At 32.7% G+C, this 21,737-nt stretch overlaps 1 protein-coding gene across 3 annotated transcripts in view; it reads left to right on the top strand.

The window, feature by feature from the left end:
- The window catches only part of LOC117114287 (cyclin-dependent kinase 14-like), a 57,729-nt gene that overhangs the window by 2,749 nt on the left and 33,243 nt on the right, over positions 1–21,737 (top strand). For all 3 annotated transcript variants that reach the window (XM_033257907.1, XM_033257906.1, XM_033257908.1), the window contains exons 2-3: positions 781–879; positions 6,263–6,330. In XM_033257907.1, the coding sequence (XP_033113798.1) occupies positions 781–879; positions 6,263–6,330 (167 nt within the window). The remainder of the gene's footprint in view (positions 1–780; positions 880–6,262; positions 6,331–21,737) is intronic.

Raw genomic sequence — 21,737 nt, 5'->3', positions numbered from 1 at the left:
GTTAAGTCACTTAACTTAAGTGACTTAATTCCTTTATCTAGCTATAATTGAGTGGTTCACGTCGAACTTTTAACTAGTTAAGTGGATGTATATCTAGATAAAAGTTCGACGTGAACCATGCTATAAACTTCTTTTCGAGATTGTACAGTACATACACTGTCATGAATTTCAAAGAAACAAAATAAATTAAAAACACTTGGTTTATATGTAGGTTTATGTGATTTAATGCTGGTTAACACACTCCAGGGTACAGATTGATGTTACAGCAGTGGCCCTACAGTACTTATTATTTTATAGTAGTGATTCAAAAAAGTGGCCTCGAAAAGAAGCCCATCCAAAGTTCACAAAAAAAAAAAAGGAATCCCAGGGCTTCAATTCAAAGTTTTGCGGTATGTGGATTGGTAGATACTCTACAAGGATAACCGATTTAGACTGATTTATTTAGAGTAGGCCTAATGGATAATTAGGCACAAGTTCAAATAATTTTTTATGTGATTATGAGACTGACTATGCAGTAGGTAGATGTCAGGTAGAGATACGTATGAGGAAAAATAAATTCTTTCTCAAGTATAAGCCCACGCATCCTTATAACTGATTTCACTCTTACTGCTATACTTTCCTGATGATAACATCATTAATGTTGAAATATTGAATCCCGACAGGATGGCGTGCATTTTGATACTTGGAGTATGTATTATACTATCGTATAATACATACTCCAATTATGTATTATACTATCGTATCTGAGATTAATTCGTGGACCTTTCGTTATACTTTCAGTTGCAAATGAACGCAATGACAAGTTGGAGGGGGCTGAGGAGACAACCAGTCGCTTCAAACAATTCAGAAGAAGAATTTCCATAAAAGGTTTAAAAAGATGTAAGTAAAATAGATTGGTATTTTTAGAACTACTAATTATTAACATTGAATCATTGATTAGATTCTTCCTTTCTGGGAACTTATTACATAGTTATTAATGTTTTGTCCTTTATAAATGAGATGTCTTTTTTTTAGCGTTGGCAATAGATTGTGAGATGCATACAAGAAGGATGTGGAATTATAATTAAATTTTGATTTGAAAGTTATTTTTTAACAGATGATTAAAAAAAAACAATTTCAGTGTGTAAACTGCAAGTACAGTACCTAATTTTTTTGTGTGTGGCAGGTTATTTTTCTTTACTTCTACTTTCTTCATAGTACTATAATATAACTATATATATTTTTTAAATATAGAATACAGTATTTTACAAATGTTACATATTTGTAACATTACATTATTGTACGGTGATTTCATAATTGCAATGATATATTTAACCTTATCGTCCAGCTAATGAAAAAGAATTTATTCTATATTGTGCTGTTTCCTTTGTAGAAAATTATCCCATATTAATACAACATGATATAATTGTTGTATTTTTATTTAAAATTTGTAATATTTATTCTGGCCAGCAGATAAAAATGCTCATTGCGTGTTGGTTGCTCAGCTCGGCATGACAAGCCAATCCAGTACCAGCACTCAGCTTTCTTTGTTTTGGTTAAGCGCATTTGCATCCTACAGTTTCTGCTTTTTCTTTGTTAAAATATGATTCAGTCAAAGTGCGATGATTTGAAATATGAATTGCAGTAAAGTGCCTTTGTGAATAATATTCATGAAATATCAGTTTTATGCGTTAATAAGGGTAATGTCCAATTATGAGAGAGAGTAATGAAATTGATCATGATGTCGTACACACCCAGAATCCTAATTGTATGATATACTAAAAAATACAATCCATGATAAAGCCTAATATGACACATTTACATATAAGTAAATGCAGAAAAGATAAGGCTGCCATTTGCATGTGGAAAACGGTGCTGGGAGCAGCTCCCAGAGATGGATACATGCGCTCAATAAGATAACATTATTATTATATTTATTACTGAATACAACACACACAACACACCCATAGAGTAAACTCCGCCCTCCTCAGATAATCTTTAAAAAAATAAGTATGCAAAACAAGGAATAACAAAAGTCTCACCTAAAGCTGAATAAAATAGAAATATAGGCACATCATGAGTATACACAACAGTTTTTGTCAAAGAAAATTTGATAGAGCTTAATATCCCCGAAAAACTTGTAAGATATAGCAAGGCCTCTAAAGGTTAAGATACTGTATTGTGCACACAAGGATTTCCATCGAAGCATGGCCAAGGAAAGCGGATTTGTTAAGACATGAATTAGTAAAGTACACAGCCTGGATATACAGTATATGATTCATTCTAATCTTTAATACATAACATCTGGTAGGTCATACAGTTAGCTCTAACCCTGTAGGTTATTCTTGTGGTTTTTACGTGTGTATATTTTGAGGGATATCCCAGTTTGTTACATTTTCTTACATATGTGAAATACAGTAACCCTAGCTAAATTACAGTATGTCTAGGTATGTACTGTTGACTACACAAATAGACGTACTGTAATACATATAGGTGTATACATGTCCCGTACCGAAATAGGTAAAATGTTATTACAGACACAAGATAGAAAGGTTAAATCAGAATACATTATATTTGCCTAATAATAATATATCATTTACTGTATCTATCTGTTTTTTGTTTAATTTATTGTTTACATGTCATTTAGTGAGACAAATAAAAACAAACTTTTAGTACAAAAACAATTTTTTTTATAAAGAATTAATAAATAATGACACATTTATATATTGTACAGTTGATTTGTGTTTTATTACCAAATGCTCTCAATATTCACCTATAAGGTGCATTGCATTCAGCATTGTTCAAGATGGTCAAAATAATGCAGTATACAGTTAAACCACCTAGTGTGCCAATCTTCTTCAATACATATCTTCAATAATAGTGATAGTATCCACAAACTTTATGAGTCATCAATTTGGAAGCTCGATAACAAAGACATGCATTTTTTTTACAATGCAAATTATTGAGATAGATATTAAATAAAATATGAATTGGTGGTTTTGGGATAGAACACAATAGAGCTTTTAAATTCTTAGGAGCTTCACAAGTTGTATTGATAAATTCAATGTAGGATTTATAATTAAAGTAGCCTTAATACACTCTGATCCCACAGTGATGTCTTGATTTATTTGAAGAAGTCATCCATTCATTTTAACATGACTTTTTCACATCACTAAAAGAAGTCTTATGAGCCATCAAGTTTTCTGTGTTTATTAAAGAATGCAAGCATTTTGTAATGCCACATAGCTTAAAGTCATATAAATCTCAGCTAAGCCCAACTATCGTAAAATAAACTCATAGTAGTAGGATATCGTTGGCATGCGACTGATGTCAGCTATTAAGTTGGCACTATCCCTGAAATAGATACCTATAGGACTATGACATTTTGAGTTAACTTGAAATGGGTCCCAGTCTAAAAAGGTTGGGGAACCATGAATTTATATTAAGATATGTTTACTAGCTGATAGAATGTACAATACAGTCCCACGCATGATTATGAAGCAAATAGGACAGAATACAGTAAATAGTATTAACCAAAATAAACTAGTCTAGCAGTACATGAATAATAAAATATATTTTTAAATCATTGGATGATAAATTATCTTGAATAAAACTGAAGTGTTAAATATTTTATTCAGAAATAATAAAAATATTTGTTTTTTAAATTAAAGTTTAATTTAAATCTTTGCCGTATAAGGTCAGAAGTTCAAAGGTTATGAAGTTAATTGAAATGTTGCATTTGAATTTTTCAACTGCATTTCTCTCTCACATTTTAATTAGAGATGTCTTCTAATTACTTGAATCAAGCTCAATGAAAAGTACTTAAAATGGCAATCTATACTTTTGAGATGATCAGACTTTCCACAGACTAAAATTATGAGGTTGATAAAACTTTACGACCAGATGACAAAGATGATTCACGAGTGCCTATCTTTCACAGTATTCTAATATACAAGCGACTGCCTCTACAGAAGTGCTTAGAATTAATAACAACATGCTGAGAAAGATTTGAACTTTAGTTGGTATGGGAACTGTCAGCATACCCATTCTAGCATTGTGAGCTTTTCTGAGCTTGTTACTGTTGTACTGTTTGTCACCAATAATATCTTTTGCATCATTATAACTCGTATTATATTTGCTTATTTTTTCCAACCCCAAAACTATCAGTTTGTTTAATTTGGTAATCATCTTATAATTGTTTACATTTTATAAAAGTACAGTAAGTTCTGTATGGTATCACTACAATAAATTCAACCAGGGGTGGGTCCGACTCTAAGATGCATCAGGGTGTTTCATGAGGAGCAAATGTGACTTCCATACCCCAAATGAATTTACAACTGACTACCATTTACTTATGATACTGTATGTTGTAGTATTTTAATTATAAAATGACTTTCCAATATATTCCCAACTCTTCAAGTCAGAAAGAGAAAGGTATATTTATAAATATACAGTTTGTACTTTATCTTCTAACCATAGGTATTAATGAATTGCCATTCTCTGTCAGGCTAATCTTGGTTTTTTAACTTTAGAGTTTCAACTTGGACCTACATACAGTCATCATATAATTTAGATTTGATTAAGGAAACCTATAAAATAGATATAGTAACAATCTTATACTATGTTTTAATCAATTTGAGTGAGTTTAGTACCTATTGACAATCTAAACAATCTGAACCGTTTAACTTATGATTGGGTAGTCTCAAGTCATGTGATTGGGTATGATATATAATCTCGTCATGTGATATGATATATAATCCCATGTCATGTGATTGGGTATGATATATAATCTCATGTCATGTGATTGGGTTTAATATATAATCTCATGTAATATGATTGGGTATGATATATAGTCTTGTGTCATGTGATTGGGTATGATATATAAATCTTATGTCATGTGATTGGATATTATTATTATATATAATCTCATGTCATGTGATTGGATATGATATATAATTTCATGTCATGTGATTGGGTATGATATATAATTTCATGTCATGTGATTGGGTATGATATACAGTATTTTCATGTTTTAGCTATTCATCCTGTGAATGTGATTGGGTGTGACATAGTCTCATATCATGGGTATGGTATGTGGTGTAATGTTGAAGCTGTTCATAATGTGGTAAGGCCTCATAATGAAGCTAACATTCTGCTATTAGGAGTGACAAAGCCTCATGTTGGAGCTGTTCAGTATGCGATTTGGCATGATATAGTCTCATGTTTGAGCTATTTATCATGTGGTTTGATGTGATCATGTAGATGTGATATTGCCTTGTGATGGAGTTGTTTATCTTGTGATTAGGAGAGATGTAGCATCAAGTTATGTTGCCCTGTTGATTGATAGTCCTACACATTTTTATATAGTTTGCATACTGAATATCACTTAAGCATTGGATAAATACTACATTGCTTATTGTAATTGTAATAAATGTGAGTTTTGTTTTACATCTCATTAGATTCTTATCCTTGGTAATACTGTAAATGGACTGTGATTACAAAATGCCAATTAATATTTAATTTAACCATTAAGCAAATTAGTTTCCAGACATTTGGGGATCCCAAAGGCATGGGTAATTGGCATGGATTAGAATCTGGAAGCTTGAACTGGTTTATTATGTAAATAATTAAACTAGTTTTGATGTAAAGTTTATCAAAAAATAAATTATTGTTTGTTTAGTAGTTTGTAAATTTATTTTAGTGCTACAGGATTTAATCCTGTCCACGTAAGTCAGAAATTATGTTAATGGCCTACTTACTTTTGGTTTAACGAAAAAAAACCCCTAATTTTAATGCTAACCAGTAATGTTCTGATAAATTGTTAGCTTGGTAGTACATGGTCCATATAGGGTAGTAACAGTACATTTAATTAAAATGTACTTCATTGTGATTTTTATATTATTAATATTTAATTTTTCATTGCAGTTGTATAAATAAGTACAAATTAAATGATGTGGATAGAATAAAATAAACAGAATAAAATATATAGCAAGATAAAAATAAAATAGTTATATTTATCTTATTATGCTTCTTCTAAGTAAATGTGGCACACCAAATATGTTAACATGATTTATAGTTGCTATCATCAACTTTATTAAACACATTTCCCTTGCCATATCACCATGGTATTGTAATTAGCTGCAGTTATTACTTATTCATGCAGTTTTAATGTTGATCACAGAAATTGGCTGCTCTCTAGACGAAGACACTTGTTTGAGATTAATTGCTATTAGCTTTATCGAATGAATGATTTTAACTCATCTTCCCTTACTTGTTGTTGCAGCACTGAGTCGTGAGGCATCTAGTCCAACGTCGCCCCCGCCGACTATTGAAGAAAATGGAAATATTGATGTAAGTCACGTTCTAATTTTGAAAATATATTCTTATCATTTATTTAATTTTTCAGTGGTTTCAGTGTTTTAAAAATGTATTCGTTGTAAGATAAAATATGATGGATTTTCACGCTTAGCCAGACACATTGTTGCGTATTCCTGATTTTTCTTAAGTTTTAATACTGTAGCTATACTGTAGCTATTCATAGAGAAAATAGGCATTGGTGTTTTTATCAGTGTAGTATGTTTTTGGTGGGTGATTTTGAGATGGCCATTAAATTTATTTTTTTTTTAATTCTTAAAATTTCTGGCTAAAATTTGGTAGTATTTTATTATTTTAATCCCAAGCAAAAATATTTCAGTCCATTTTAAAAATGAGAGTTAAATGAGTGTGTCATTTATATATCCTTTCAGAGAGCATATTACACTATATTATAATTTTTTTCATAGACAAGTTTCAGGGGTCGGATTCCTAGTCAAGGCCAATCCTATTTCAATGCTTCAGTCACTTGAACGGTGTTTCAGTGAAATCCTCATTGTTTTGACTATGTGACAGCATTGTGCACAACACAGACATGTTCTACAGCTTTCTAAAGCATTATATCATCCTAGTCTGTCTACTAATCAATATGTCCCACCTAGAGTAACCATTGGTACAAGCCATAGTAACGATTACCTGGTATTCACATGTTATTTAATAATTAAATATGAGCCCCGAAACCTAGATTATTCAATTCTCGGTGTTGAAGATGCATTCAGATTGAGATATTTAGGTACAGATTTAATTGTTTTTTGCTGCTGAGAATCTTGTTAGTGACAATCGATCAGCAAAATCCAATTTTACAAACACATGAAAAATCAATACTAGATATGGAAAATGATTAGATATGAATATTAAACAATACAATTATTCAAAATTAATGTATTGATTAATCCCACAGCAGACATGGGATATTGGTGGATTAATTTGTCGCTCACATCACGAACTAACACAATCAAATTAGATTGTGTTAGTTCGTGAAATCAAGAAAGCACGTCAAAATACGCGCTGTTGTTAAGGACTTTTTGTGTGGTAAAGAATGCAAAATTGCTTGACAACCAATAGGCGCTCGTTTTGACGCGCTACTGTGATTTCACGAACTAACACAATCTACTTTGATTGTGTTAGTTCGTGATGTGAACGACGAATTTAGGGCCAGCTTGTATTAAGTTCCAAGCCTATTTAAAATGCCAGTGTACTATTATTTATTAAATAGTATGATTAATTGATGTAGATGCTACTATGGGCCTATGTATGTTAAAATATATTTTATATAATTCTATTGTACATTATTACTGTATGTGCCAATTTAAAACCATGTCTTTGAATGTCAAGCCTTTTGAAAGGTTCTTCCTGAGCTCCATGGAAAACTACAGTATAAATTTGCTTCCAAGCAACATCACAAATACCTGAGTTTTCTATGGAAGCTTTGATGCCTTCTTCAAAGGAGTTTCAAATAATTTGTTGTGTAAATCATAAAGCTTTTAATGAAAAACTTGCCATGTTAATTGTTATTAATCGACTGTTAATAAATAAATGACATGTTGTGATATATCCATCGATGAATAGCATATTGTAGGACTATGATATACTGTATTTATGTTTAGTACAGTGGTGGCATTTTCGTACGGGACTAAGCTGTCCAATAGGGGGGCTTAAGCTTGTATCCCTGAGGAGCAGTAGGGTTTGGGAGGGGTGTCCCCTCCCAAATGAGATTTTAAAAATAGGGACCTCTGGATGGCCAGAAGTGGCACTCAACAACTGTGAAAGAAATGTTTTGACTATTTTAAATTGTTTTTGGTCCGACTGCCCGACGAACTTGGCCGATGGGGGGGGGGCTTGGCTTGTCCAATGGGGTGCCCCCACTGTCGCCACCACTGGTTTTGTAGACAATCTTACATAATTACACCATACTGTATAGCCGCAGTCACAATGGAATAAAAAAAGGGAAGATTTTATTGAGCCTGTGGGTAAGATTCCAATGATTAAATCTTACTGTTGTTCGCACTTGGATTGATGCGGTTAGTTTTACCATATGTATTGGTAATACTAACCGAGTCGTGAAAGCCCACCAAGCGGTAAAGGTCATGTGCTTCAGTGACTCAGAAAGTCTAACCGACTGGCGCTATTTGCACTGGACTTTTCATCTTAGTAAAACTAGCTCGGTTAGTTTTCCAGGGCAAACCAGAGTCGGCTAAACTAACCGTGCTGCTCTGGTAAGTTATCTGAGAGGTAAGTTTCTAATTCTGTTCGCACTGGATGGGTAAACTAACTGGCGTGTTGGTGAGTTTTGCCGAAATAAGTCTTTTAAATTTACATGCATTACAAAGGTATTTTCCTGGTAAGAACATTTATTCCAAATGCAGCTGATGTATATGCTGATGAAATGCAACATGAATTTGCATAATGAATTTTAAAGCACTGAATACAGATGTGTTCATGGAACCAGTGTGCCAGGGTTAGATGTGTAATATTCCCACATATTGTATAGTACAATTTTTGAAGGGACCTCATAATAGTCATGTGATGGGGCCAAGTAAAGGCATGTCAATATTCAAGGGAAATAATCATATGAACAGATCACATGAAGGATCAAGCTCATAAGACTAAGAAAACATTGAATGTGAAAGTGAATATGAATCCATCACAGAATCCTTATGAATTCATTATTGCCTATGACCATGCAGAGTCTGTCTTTCTGCTAAATGATTTAACTGATGCATTTTACTTACAAATCCTTACATAAATCACTGATATATTGTATGTTTCTGATCTGATTAAACTTTGCTTTACCACTTGTCTACAACTAGCTCATCCATTTTGTTTGTCCTCTGTCATCATAAAACTACGGTGAGAGAGGTTTTGCTGTTTTTGCTCCAAAGATATTAGATGACCTACTTGTTTCTACTCAAGAATATTCTTTCCCTGGCATTTTAAGAGTTTCTTAAGACTCGTATTTTCAAATCATATTGAATTATATGGTGTAGGCTGTTGAATTGGGGAATTGCAATGAAGTATTATACCTCAAATAAAGTAATGCACTGCCTATTCTTTAGTGGCCCCACTCACCAGTCAAAGCATCTAACTACTCACCAACTAGACTAATTAAAAATTGTTTCTTGCATTTTGTTAAACTGATCTTTTAGTGAATTGCTTGTATATAGGATACAATATGAATATTTAGTTGAAAATATCACATAAATGAACCATATTTGATAATTTAAATTTACTTTTTTATTAGCATTTAAATGAAAGAGTGATTTCAGTGTTTGAAGTTAAGAAATAATATGAACATTAATTTTCAACTGCAAACAATTAACATCCAAATTTTGTGAATTAAATGTCATTGTACTATACAAAATTGGTTCTATTTCATAATTCAGATTCAGACTCAATTTGATTTGTCCAATATGAAAAAGCTTAAGGGCATTGAAATTGAAACTACATTGAATTTATATTGAAACTGAAATTAGACCCTAATCATCGAACAAAATAATAATGCGATTTAAAGAGTGTAGAAATGTTTTTTGGAGGCCTTAGCCAATTTAAATTTACATGCATTACAAAGGTATTTTCCTGGTAAGAACATTTATTCCAAATGCAGCTGATGTATATGCTGATGAAATGCAACATGAATTTGCATAATGAAATTTTAAAGCACTGAATACAGATGTGTTCATGGAACCAGCGTGCCAGGGTTCATCCCTTATACCTTTATTGTAAATATTAACTTATGACGTATTGTGAACCATAAATTATACTGTGCAGTAGGTGAGAATATTTCCCTCTGTCTTTCAAGGAAATAGATTACATTGCTAAATTATACTTTGCTATATTATATTCCTTTAAATCTCTTGTGATTTTAGTTTAAAGGTAGCATTCCTAAAGTACTATACGATATAGCCTGCAACCATGAATCAAATTCTCATTTGCAATTAGTCTACTGAAGACATTTAAAAAAAAAACCACACATATTTACTTATTTTATGAAATACAGTACATAGAACTGTGTAATTCATTTCTTGGAAATTTAATTAGTATAATAGAGTTGCAGGTAGCTGTAAAGACAATAATAGCACTGGGATCTATATAGTGTCCTGAATCTCTTCTATATAATTGTTGATTACAGTAAGTTATAGTCCCACATGTTAGTTTAGGCTGAGTTGACATTATCCCTATAGAAAATGTAAACATATTGGACTCCTTTAATTAAGTACTTATGCTCAGAAGTATTATTTAATGAGTGCTCAGAAGTAGTGCTCATGGACTAAAGAATTACTGACTAGAAAAATTCCTTCTGTGTATACCTGGTCTGATTATGGGAGCCATCTTAGGTCATAGTATGGTAGGTCTATAACTCATGATCACATGGGACTAGATTTATTCAGCTATTAAGGAAGTTATGAGTCTAACGTTGGTATACTTTTAGTATACTTAAATAGGATTAGAATCCCTTGCAGTATGATGTAATGCTGATAGACTCTGTGAAGACGTAGACATACTTGTTTTCACATCATAATGATAAGTAAAACTGTATGACTCACATGCGGCACAAAAACAATATTGGTGATGTTAGATTGGAGGCCTTTATAGTGTAATAAAAAAAGTCTTTTATTAAAATGTTACATTTTATGATCTAATAGTCATAGGGAATGATTTTGGTCAATATGAAAGTGTCTAATAATAATTTTTATTTCTGGGAGCCTAACATTTTATAATTGCCTGAACAGGGCCATGTGTAAAATGGCGTGTTACACACACTTGCATCAAGGAGAGCTACAGTACATAGTGTAGTGATTGGTGCAGTGATTGTGTAGCAATTTTATGGAAAGCAAGCTCTAGAGTCTTTATAATATTTGCTGTTATTTTAATGTTCTTCAAAAAATTGAGCACATGCTTTACTTGTGAGTTGCATGCATACACTCAGGCATTTCATACAGTGTGCGGGATGAATGTAATTTATTTTTTACTTAAAGCACCAGTAACATTAAAGAAGGAAATAGTAATCACTAGTCCTTACGGACCTATTCTTGTAGAGGGACCGGCACTAGCTGTATTAACACTTGTTAATAAAAAAGAAATAACTATGTTGATTCTAAAAAGTCTTTATGTACAGTACCGTATATCCATCATGAATGCTCACTCACAGCATACATGCATTCCAAGGTATGGTGATTAATGGTGAAAAGCAATTAATATTTTAATTACATTATATTGAAGGTTTACTTATGGAAGTCATTAATAGATTAGTAATATTCAGTGATGTACATTTTCATATCAAATGATCAAGTTATTGTATCATGTATGGTCAGGGAATCAAACTTGGATCATTAAATACTTTTAGGTCACAACCCTGAGTGATCTTGGAAATTATATAGAAGATAAGGACTAAAAAATGTAGGATTAGTGTACACAATTTGGCTCATGTGCACTTTAAAGAACCCAGTACATCTTTTGTGATGCATAGAGGGTTATACCGGTGTACTAGTCCATACAGCCCATGTTGTGGACAGACAAGAGTAGCTGGTACCGGTTTACCAGGTAGCTCAGATATGAAGAGACCCTCAGGGGAGAAGCAAGTTGCTGAAGAGCTAGTCCACACATCGAGTGTTTTGAGACTTCAGTCTATATAAATATAAATACATGTAATGTATTTATATAAATATAAATACATTACATTACATGATAATTATAAATCAGGATTCAAATTCAAGACATTCCAATTACCATTTGGATACACTACCTAGTACTAAGTCAGGGGCGTACCGTGAAGAAAGTGCCCTTTAAATATGCTCGCTTCACTCACAAATAACGCACCCCACGAATTCTAAAAGGTTCGTTAAATTGCTCCGAGTTCAGCTTTCCCCCTGCGCTTTCGTTTCGAACCCCCCTTAGATTTTTCACCATACGCCCCTGTAAGTGAAGCGTAATGCCAAGTGGATAGGGCCTAACCTTTGACTTAATTATTTTGAATCATCACCAGTGGAGGAATCAACTGTGATCTTGTAAGTATTCGGAAGTTAGGCAATTTATAATTTGTATATGGATAGTTAAGCAAAAACAAATGGTCAGCAGTGCAAATTAAACTACTATAATATGAGAATAAGGAGATCAAGATATATAATTTTGGAAAAAGAATACTTCATTTTAATATACAGTTTGTGGTGAATGGTTTGTTAAATTTTTTTTTTATTTGATATATGTATCAACAATTTGAATTTATTTTTGGTATGATTTAATTTATTTTCCTAAAATTGTTAGTGCCAATGAGTTTCATCAAACCTAGTTTTATATCAAATATACCTTTGTACCCAGCGAACACAAAAAGTTCTTTTAACGTTCGCGAACGTTGTGATAAGGTTTGTCACAAAATAACGTTCACACAACATTGTAAGAACGTTTAGACGTTGTAAAATTAGGTTATAAGTACGTACATATAATTCTACAAAATAACATTTTTATCACCAAGCTGTATCGTTATTATAATGTTCTCATAGCGTAATATTGTGGGTTGGTATATGATGATATATACCACATGGCTACTTTTGTCTCCCGCTTTATAAATGATATCTGCTTATAGTAAATGTTGCTTTGTTAAAAATTGAAATTATTGGATGGGCAATAATGCATGCATAGCAATGGGCATTAATTACAATACCACAGGCAGTAATTGCATCCTGATGTTCTATAATGCAGTATAGCAGGCCTGTTTAAAGATGTGAAAAATTGTCTATTGATGTTGTGTTCTAATTGCAAGAAGCAAGGTAAAGGAACTGTTATTGCTTGAAAAAAAACAAAAAAAACCGTATAAAAACAGAAAAAATTGAAGATTCTTTAATTAGGATGCGTGAAGCCTTTCGAATGGTTCAATTAAACACTTCACCCAGATCCTCATCACCATGCCCAAATAGATAGAAAACTAATCATTATAATTGAGCAAAGTGTATGTCATATTGAAAGAGAGGCTATACAGAATTAAATCGATTTTTGAAAAAAAAAAAAAATGGATGCAAAATTGATGATAACAGCAAAACACATCCAAAGTATTCATATTTTTAATTCTAATATTTACTTTTATTTTATTAATATTTAGTAAACTATAATAATAGAAACAGGAATTGATTCTGAAACTTTCAGACCTGTTATACTGTACTGTATTTCTCAATGTTGTCTGACCTTTAAATAAGACATTCCTTACATCACTTTAAGCTCCAAGAGCAATATCCTGTGGACAACTACTTGTGATGCTAGACAATACAGTGTTTGATTAGTGCCTGCCCCTTGCAGCCACATTCCAACACACAAGTAATACTAGTATTTTCAAATGTTTATAATAATTACTGACCAGACTTTCACACAGACATTGGTTTGCAAGTTGATACAGGGAGTAACCAAGCTTTTGTATTGAATAGTTTTCCGTTACACTTTCAATTTGTATAAGCATGGGTGGGCCTTATACCCAGTAGGTGTCTTAGCATGTTTCTCACTGTGTATCTTGTGTTTGACAGTTGCCCTTATTGTTGTCGATTTAGACTGAAGTTATTGCATCAGAGGATCAGAATTTTAGAATGAATTGATAAAATATTAGTCAAAAGAATCAGTTTCTATATCTTGAAGAAAAGTTACTATTGTTTATTTTCATAAGTGAATCGGGCAGCGTATCCTGCTCTTTTCATGATTAGAAGTTTAAATCTTTAATGTATGAATTTAGACCAGGTCACTCATTACTCATACTTATTTTTTAAAATGCTTTTAAATATTTGATTTGATTTATTGATACAGTTCCAAAATACAATACAAATAAAGGAGCAAAAATAATATAGCGGTACACAGGTAAATATTCATACCATAAATTGACAGTTATTTTCTAATATTTCAACATGGATAGAAGGATGAATTCATGAAATTAATTTCCTTGCCATAAATTGATCAATTGTTTCACTTGGATATATTTATAGTAAGTGACTCACATATAACTTTTCAAATCCAATTTCCTTGTGTAGAAATTATATAAATTCTAACATTTTGTGTGATGTTGTTATGATCATACTTATTAAAAAATGATTTGATATCATTGAATGTAGGGATAGTCTGATTGTAGAACTTAGGTTGTTCATTATTGTGACAATACTTTCTTATGGTTAGCTGTGTGTGTGTGTGTGTTAAGCTGGGAACATGTACAGTATCTCAGGTGACATTCACGGTCAACGAATCTGTCTGGGCGGGGCGAGTGCTTGATGGCACAAAATATTTTACTGATAGTCATTGGATGTCTGAGCAGACCATCAGTGAAAACTGATCTTGCACACCTTGTTGCATTGTGGTATCTAGGGGCCCATTCAAGTGAAAAATGCCAACCGTATTCCGTTTATTTCACCGGTTAATCGCGCTGAGCACTCAGCGTGTGGTTGACCGTTAAATACCGTGTAATGAAACTACACCTGAAGTACATTTCAACTTATCCCATGGTCAACAACCTATTCTTTGTTTACTTTCTACTGCTGCTATAACCGACCCATGTACGCACAGCGAGGCACGCAGGAACAATATTTGACCTCAACAACTTATAAATGCTGCTTTAAAATCTGTATGTAGGCTAGTTTATTCAAGATTATTTCTCCAAAAAATGGTAAATCTACAAATCGAACGTGTAGCTATGCTACTAACTTCGATTTTGTTGTGCATGTGAGGAGGCGAAGGAGAGCTGCAACCAGGCTTGGGCTGTAACCCTATTGAATATCTTGAGCTGGACTGTGGACAAAACATTTGGAAGAATAATTAAAGTTGATTTATCGTTGCCTCCGTCTCCATGGTCTTTCCATACACGGTATTCTACCCAGCAATTTGGTGGTCAAAATTGTTGCGGATAATCCAGATGGTAGGGTAATTAGGCTAGTGTCCAAGGGGTTTAGAAAGTGTGTACTGGTGAATTAACTGGTAAATCGCACAGATATTTTTTCGCTCGAATGGGCCTAGGAACACACAAAACAATGCAGTGTGTACCAGGATACAGCATGGAGATATTAATATAGGGTTACACTGTATATTCTACTTGATGCTTGATGTCTAGTCAAAAAGCCCAGTCACACTTATTATTTTGGCCCAGGGTCAGTCCACGGCTGACTCAAAACAGCCATTTCGTTTACAGTATTTTATGTCGGACAAGGGCCTCACTACGAATGTTCACACTTCTCCTTTGGGTCGACTCAATGAATTGTAGGGCAAGAAGTTCAAGGCAATCGCATTACGGTGAAACGGTAAATCCCAATCTAACCAAACACATAGAGTTCGCACGACACATGAACCTAATTTTAATTGTCTTTTTTCGATTTTTTAAAGCAGAGCGTAGCATTTTGCTTCATGATTATGGTGATGGTAATTATTATAATGACCAAAGCCCATATTTAGCGCAGCTCGACTTTACTCTGTACAAAACCAGACTCGTATTTTTGAAAGGCCATACCTGTATGTATGTAAGATTGAAGGTTGCTGTCACTGTTTGGCATCTATTGTCACAGATTGTGAATATAGGAACATCGGGCATCGATTTGGCAGAATAATTAATTTCATATCACGTTCATTCATATACAATGTTTGAAACTATTCCTTTAGAACCCGCTCTGCTCAAGGTCACCCAAGGTCACCTGAGTAGCTTCACAGAACAATGACACAAAATTTACATGGTTGGTGAACAGGCTGACGTAACTGAAAGAATGACACCACTATTCAGTATTATGATTTTAGAATAAAAACATGGCGAAATTTTTTTTTTTTTTTTTTTTTTTTTTTTTTTTTTTTTTTTTTAATTATTTCAGTAATTTCAAAAACATACAAACAAATTATAAGCAAAACAACACACACACACACACACAAAAAACTTGCGAAATTAATGTCTGCTATAAAAAGACGAGTTTTCTTGAGCTTGTAATATTTTTTTTACTGGAAATTAACTGTAGAAAATAAAGGTGCAGGATACGTCATCTGCCCATGCATAAACTTTGTATCACGTGGTATTTGTTTGGTGCGTGATGTTGCATGCTTTGCACAGCAGTAGGCTGTGGGTAGTAATGGGTTAAGCTTAGAATATACAACAACTGTTATTCAAAAACTATAGTTCAATTGAATACAGTTTGCTGTACAGTTTCTAACAATTTTTCTTCTAAATGAGGTTTTCAAAATTTACCGCTATCAAAGCGAACTTGTCTGACCCGGTTCAGTTTCAGTTGACTCAGGTCCCGCATTGCGGGACCAGCGCCGACTCGGAAATCTCATATTTGAATTAATTAAATAGAATTTCCATTAGAGAAAAATGAACAGTAATTAATAGGATAAAGTTACGAAACATGACGACATATCCGACGGAACATCATTGTTAATTTAATTGAAATTAGCCTTGCTTTCTCTTCGGCTAGTACACTTTGCAGCAAGATCTTGCCATTACCTGTATGACTTGAAAATCTATATTAAAAATAAGGAAGACGATTCTGTAGACAAGTGATCAGGGTATCTGTCATTGGGTAGTTGTTTCCATTACATTGAACTTGCACAAGTAACATGTCAAATTACAGACCTATGTCAACTTGTTTATTAGTATGCTGTTTTATTTTGCATTACATTTCGCTTTCCCTTTGGCTTCGATCCATCATCGGCGCTTTATCTCTGATCTCAGATAATTTTCAATTGTGTTACACTTTTTGGTTTTCATATCATTCGTGATCTGCTTAACACAGCTATTACAAGGGTAAGCCCCAAACATGATTATTAGTGAGGGTAAGATTAGACATAAAATCAAAGCCTTCAAACGTGGTAATTTATTATTCCTATAGTATTATGTATCTTTAGCATTATTCAAAACATTTGATATACAGTGAGTGTATATAAATATATAAATAAATATAAATATCATTGGTGATACTCCTCCTAGTATGTGCTACCTAGAGGGAGACTTATACTTTCGTTTCCCGCTTTATACGAACAATACTGTATCTGTAAATGTAACTTTGTCAAAAAATTGAAATGAATGGAAGGGCACTAATTGCAATGCCAAAGGCAATAATTGCATCTTGATGTTCTATAAATGCAGTATAGTGGGCAATGTACAAAGAATTGCCTGTTTAGAGATGTGAAAAACTATGTTGTCTTATAATTACACATGTACTGTCTATTGATGTTGTATTCTAATTGCAAGAAGTAAGGTGAAGGAAAGATTATTGCTTGAAAAAAAAACCTACGAAAACTATAGGGAAATAATTGAAGATTTTTTAATTAGGATGCCTTGAAGCCTTTCAAATGGTTCAATTAGACACTTCACCCAGATCCTCATCACCATGCCCAAAGATGACAAATGATAGAAAACTAATCATTATAATTGAGGAAAGTGTATGCCAAATTGAAACATAAATCATAGTGCTTTGTACAATAGCAAGATTAATGTGTATTGGGTATTGGTTTACTTTGGTTATTAATTCCTACTCATCTTACGCATTAGAAACCTAGTTACCATTATACAGTAAACATATGTTTGGGGTGGGTGTGGGTGTGGGTGTGTTACTCATTACAGTGTTTGGAATTTGGCCGACAGTTGATGCTTCTTGACACACCATTGATTTAATTTTGTTTTTATGAATAGTCACACCAAGGCCTATGCAATAAACCAAGACTGTTGGTATTGCCAAAACTAAAGTTTGCCCCAATCTTTGCTTAGATGGCAGAATTTCCATCTGCTTGAGTTATGTTATATTGTGAGTTGTGTACCTTCTTGAAGAGTTTTGCCTCAGTTGTCTATATGAATATCTATGTGGAATTTTTCCACTTCCAGTTACAATGCTGTGTTCATTTTTCAATATTCACTTTGTACTATTTCATTTTGCATATTTGATTTTTATTGTGGAAATAAATGAGATGAGATTGAATTAAAAAATGTTATTAATCTTGTGTCATTATTATATTCATTCATGAACATATTATTCAGATTCAAATCAGAATTTGAATATTCTTTTACTGTTGAATATAATTTAATGATTCTGTGAAAAAATGCTACCGTGACGATATTATTAAAATTTTTAATCAGAAAATCCTCAGTGCCAATGATATATAATTATACTTCATATATCTATATTAATGTATGTTTGATTACTCGCATACAAAGACCAATAGGATGTGTCGGTCACTGGACTATCTGGCTCGGATATCACATTTTCCACTTGATTTGTTATTGATAATAAATTAGTTTGTCTTGTTAAGTATGTAACCTTGTCAAATCATACACCAGATGATTTTATTAATTTAGTTTTTGTACTAGCTGCATCAAATTAAAAAGTAATTATTTAAAAAGGAGATATATAATATTCTTGGACTTATGGATGAATGCTATGCGCCTCTAGTTTTGAAGTTTTTTAGATTTTTTATTTCTTGTGGGATTTTACGCACAGTTTCCATATGTTTCCATTTAGATTATATACACAAATTGATTAATGTACATGGGCAAATTGTTGGTAATTATTGTAATTAATTGAAATATAAATCACTTGATTTCTAATGATTACTGGATGCTGAGGTTCATAGAGTTAAAACTTTCATGAAAATATAACTCCGGCCTTCTCGATCAACCACATTGTGCGAGATGTGAAGTACAAAAACTAATCTCATTAAAGAGGGTGTAGTTTATTTATCGCTCATGATTGTATTGGCAATGTAAACAGTTTAGTAAATCAGATTAATTATGCTTTTTAAAAAATTAATTGTGGGGTGAATTAAAATATCTTTCATGAGAGTTCATGGCATTGGTCAGTGGGATAAAAAATGAAGAAGAATGCAGCAGATTCGCGAAACAATTACTGTGCCAATGCTCAACGGTATATTAAAGTACACAAAAAATGTAGCAGGCGAGAGCATTCCAGTAAATGCGATCTACAACCTCTGAATTTACCTAGTAACGAAGAAGTCATTATTAAGAAAATGGTAATCTCCTATGAGAAATAGTCTACTTTTTTTTTTTATGACAGTATTTTTCCATGGTTTATAATAATTAGAGTAATGCATATGCATTTTTTCTAAAAAATAAATGTTTTTTTTAGTGAAATACAGTAGTGCCATGAATGAAGCTTTAAAGGATTGCTGTACAATACATTTATAATTCATAGGTTGCAATAAGAAAAAAATGTTTAACATTCCAAAGGTGTAATGATAGTTAATATTTAAATCTGACAGTTGAACATTGGACCCTAGACCATCAAAATGGCTAGAGGGCATACACATAATTCCATAGTAAATCCCTATTGGACTGATCTGTGAATCTTCCAAACACCCTCTAATACATGTTATGATTATTCGTTGAAAACATGATTTATTGTCTGAGCCTTTAATGAACGATTATAAAGCATGTTTGCCAAACTGTAGTGATACATTGCCAAGTTTTCTTGTGCAACATTCAGTTTTGAGCTTGTTTCCTTCAACTGAATTACGGAAAAATGTAGAAAGTGGCTCAACTCCTTCCTCTGCCCCCCCCCCCCCCCCCCCCCCCATTCTTACTTAATGATCAAACCGTGGAGGAATAAAAAAGACCACCCCTGCCAGATTTAAAATGACTCTGCACTAGAATTAAATTTACAAATATGAAAATGGTGTTATACAATGGTTGGATTGAAGTGAAGAAATGAATTCTCTTAATCTATCCCTGTTAATGCAGCCTTCCTGTAACATTCTTACAGACCTTGACATTTATTGCTAATTGATTTTTTTTTTTTTAATTTCATTTTCATTGTAATACAAAGTTTTTCTATAAAATGGTAAATGGATTAAATAGAGTTTTTCTATAAAATGGTAAATGGATTAAATAGAGTTTTTCTATAAAATGGTAAATGGATTAAATAGAGTTTTTCTATAAAATGGTAAATGGATTGAATAGAGATCCTTGCTTAAACTTCTCTCTTAGCTCATTCTGATGAATACTCAAACTCATCATAAGTGCCATTATTGAGTTGAATATTACGATAATGTCTTCAAAGTAGTTATTAATCTAGTAAAAAGTAATCAAGCGAAGCTGCGTAAGATTTTGATCAGAGTGTGTTTACAGTTAGTGTGGTAAGTGTTTTTTAAGATTGATTACTCCTATGTGTGTTTTGTTTGTGTCTTCTTGTCAAATACAGACCTATGTTAATGGTGTATATCTGTACAAAGCTAACATAGGTTTCTGTCTGAAAGTATGTAGCTGTCCATATTCCACCTTGCACTAGGTAGCCAAGTAGCCTACTAATATTGCTGCAATATGCTCTGGATGTAACTTGAAAATGTCTTTGTGATGTTATGGCGGTCAAGTATTCACACTGAAGCAAACATAGATACGTATTCTGTGCTGCCTTCAGCAGTAGATTTATATTACGGTATGTTTAGTAACAAGAAATTAATTCCAAGATTTGATACATATTGTGATATATTCTGCTCAAATTTACAAAAGTCACATCTGTGCTTCAAGATATTATTGATAATACCACTAATTTAATTCATCTATCTAAAATGAGAAATACTTAATATACGTATTTCATAACCAAGGGAATTATCTTGGATTATGCAGATGGACGGGGTATTTAAGGCATAATATCTGTAAACCACTGGTTGGACCCTGTCACCTTTTTTGGGGCCCATTGAGTAATGGAGGGTCATTGTCTGTCATTGTTAATTATAACGAGACCTATCCTAATGAAGCTCATCTGTAGCTTGTTTCAATGCATGCGCCATTACATCTATCGTTTACTCATGCATATGCAATCTTAATTTTAAATGTCGCTGCTTGTTTATCTGCAATTCTAACTATTTACAGGCCTTTCTCTGTGTTTTAAGTTATAATTGGTTGTGTTCTTAGGTCCTTGTCTTGGATGTTAAGCCATTGGTCATGTGTGTAAAGTAGTCCTTGTGCATATAAATGACTGCTTACAGGAGGATTGTCTGCCATGGTCTATCCATTCCACTGTCTGTTGTTACTGTGTAATTATCTCTCTGTTGCTTGTCACTGTGAATAAGGTTTTTATTCACATTGTATTTAACTTATTCTTTGCTATCCTTTTGACACATGTGTCTAAAGTTATATCAAGTTATAAAGTCAAACAAGGATGAAATATATAAAATTATATAGATTTAAAATAGACATCATATCTCATAATGAAGTGTAATTTATTTTTATTTAAAATGTGATTTATTATTTTCATTTAAAATTCCATTCAAAATTGTCATTTGAATTATTTATTTGTCATATGTTGTTTTTCTTCATAACAGACACAGTTGGTGACCGGAGTCACATGACCTTTGAAACACATCATACATGCTAAATAATGTTGGAAAATTACTCTAACGATTCTGGAAATTGAACCTGGGATAGTTTTCAGAATGAT

This window comes from Anneissia japonica, unplaced genomic scaffold, assembly GCF_011630105.1.
Source record: "Anneissia japonica isolate Jap-2015-1 unplaced genomic scaffold, ASM1163010v1 scaffold2994_len2133135_cov197, whole genome shotgun sequence".
Classification (NCBI taxonomy): domain Eukaryota; kingdom Metazoa; phylum Echinodermata; class Crinoidea; order Comatulida; family Comatulidae; genus Anneissia; species Anneissia japonica.
Note: the sequence above shows the minus strand (reverse complement) of the source record. Positions and strands in the feature narration are given on the sequence as shown.